Source organism: Apteryx rowi, unplaced genomic scaffold (assembly GCF_003343035.1).
Source record: "Apteryx rowi isolate R43461 unplaced genomic scaffold, aptRow1 scaffold_1613, whole genome shotgun sequence".
NCBI lineage: Eukaryota > Metazoa > Chordata > Aves > Apterygiformes > Apterygidae > Apteryx > Apteryx rowi.
Window position 1 is genome coordinate 10,306 of NW_020447879.1, and position 1,786 is coordinate 12,091.

Consider the following 1,786-nt stretch of genomic DNA (forward strand, 5'->3'; position numbering starts at 1 on the left):
ACCCAAGGAACGGGGTGGCCCAGGATGGTGACACCTGGGGATGGTGATGGCTAGTGATGGTGACACCTGGGGATGGGGGTGGTGACACCAAAGTAACAGGGTGGCCAGGGATGGTGACACCTGGGGATGGAGGTGGTCATGGATGGTGACACCCAGGGAACAGGGTGACCAGGGATGGTTGACACTTGGGGATAGAGGTGACCAGGGATGATGACACTTAGGGATGGTGGTGGCCAGGGATGGTGACACCCCAGTAGTGTGGTAGTCAGGGATGGTGACACCTGGGATGGCAGTGACTGGGGATGGTGACACTTGGGGATGGGGTTGGCCAAGGATGATGACATCAAGGCATGGGGGTGGCCAGGGAYAGTGACACCTGGGGATGAGGTGACCCCGAAGGACAGTGATCCCAGAGTGACACCAGGGCATGGAGGAAGGATGCTGCTGGGAGATGATGACCCCAGGGGTGGTGACACCAAGGGATGGTGACACCAAGGATGGGAGACACCAAGGCAAGGTGTCCCTGGGGGACAGTGACCCTGGCGGACGATGACACCAAAGGATGGCAACACCAAGGGAGGACATCCCCAGGGTATGGTGACCCTGGGGGATGGTGATCCCAGGAGCGGTGCCACCAAGGGTTGGAGACACCAAGGGACGGTTCCCCTGGGGGATGATGACACCAAGGATGGCGACACCAAAGGACGGTGACACCAAAGGAGAACATCCCCGGAGAATGGTGCCACCAAGGGTTGGAGACACCAAGGGACGGTGCCTCTGGGGGATGATGACACCAAGGATAGCAACACCAAAGGATGGTGACCTCAAGGGAGAATGTCCCTGGAGGATGGTGACACCAAGGGTTGGAGACACCAAAGGATGGAGACACCAAGCGATGGTGCCCCTGGGGGGGATGATGACACCAAACGATGGCGACATCAAGGGAGAACGTTCCCGGAGCATGGTGCCACCAAGGGTTGATGCCACCAAGGGTTGGAGACACCAAGAGATGGTGCCCCTTGGGAGGATGATGACACCAAACGATGGCGACATCAAGGGAGAATGTTCCCGGAGCATGGTGCCACCAAGGGTTGGTGCCACCGAGGGAAGGACAGCGACCCCGGGGTGGGGTGGAGGGGAGGTGGCACCAGGGGCCACCGCCGCACCTTGTTGGGCTTGACGGCCCGCTGCAGGTTCTCGATCCACTTGTCGCGCTCGGCGGCCGAGCGGCAGGCGAAGCACTTGGTGCCCGAAGCCGTGGTGACCTGCGGCGGGARGAAGGAGCCGTCGGCTTCGCGGCGGGACCTCTCGGGAACACCGCCCCGGGGAGCCACCAGGGGTTGGGGACCGTCACCCACCTCGAAGCAGAACTCCTGGCCCAGGATGCTGCTGTGCACCGCCTTGATGATGGAGTCCTCGTCCAGGTTGAGCTCCAGGGCTTCGGCGGCGCTGCTGGGGCTCAGCAGCGACTCGTGCGAGTGCGACTCCTTGAAGCTCTGCATCAGCCGGGCCCTGCGGGGTGACGCCGGTGACACCGGTGACGCCACCGGCACCACGGGGTTGGATTCAGGGTGGGATTAGAGGGGGGGGGCGCAGGGGCGAGGGGAGGTGGCGGCGGTGCTGGACGGACGCACGGACGCACGGTGCCCAGGTGGTGGTGGTGGCATGCGGGAGCTGGGGGTACCTGGGGACATCGGCGCGGGGCCCGGCCGGGCCCCGGGGGGGACACATCCGCGGCGCCGGGACGGACAGAGAGACACAGAGTCAGGGTGTGTGGGGGGGTCAT

At 63.8% G+C, this 1,786-nt stretch overlaps 1 protein-coding gene across 1 annotated transcript in view; it reads right to left on the reverse strand.

Moving 5' to 3' along the window:
* SYNGAP1 (synaptic Ras GTPase activating protein 1) overlaps positions 1-1,786 on the reverse strand; it is a gene marked incomplete at its 3' end in the record, with an annotated part of 15,760 nt that overhangs the window by 9,898 nt on the left and 4,076 nt on the right. Inside the window, exons 2-3 of the mRNA XM_026059905.1 lie at positions 1,359-1,512; positions 1,167-1,265 (exon numbers count right to left, since the gene is read on the reverse strand). Coding sequence (XP_025915690.1) covers positions 1,167-1,265; positions 1,359-1,512 — 253 coding nt within the window. The remainder of the gene's footprint in view (positions 1-1,166; positions 1,266-1,358; positions 1,513-1,786) is intronic.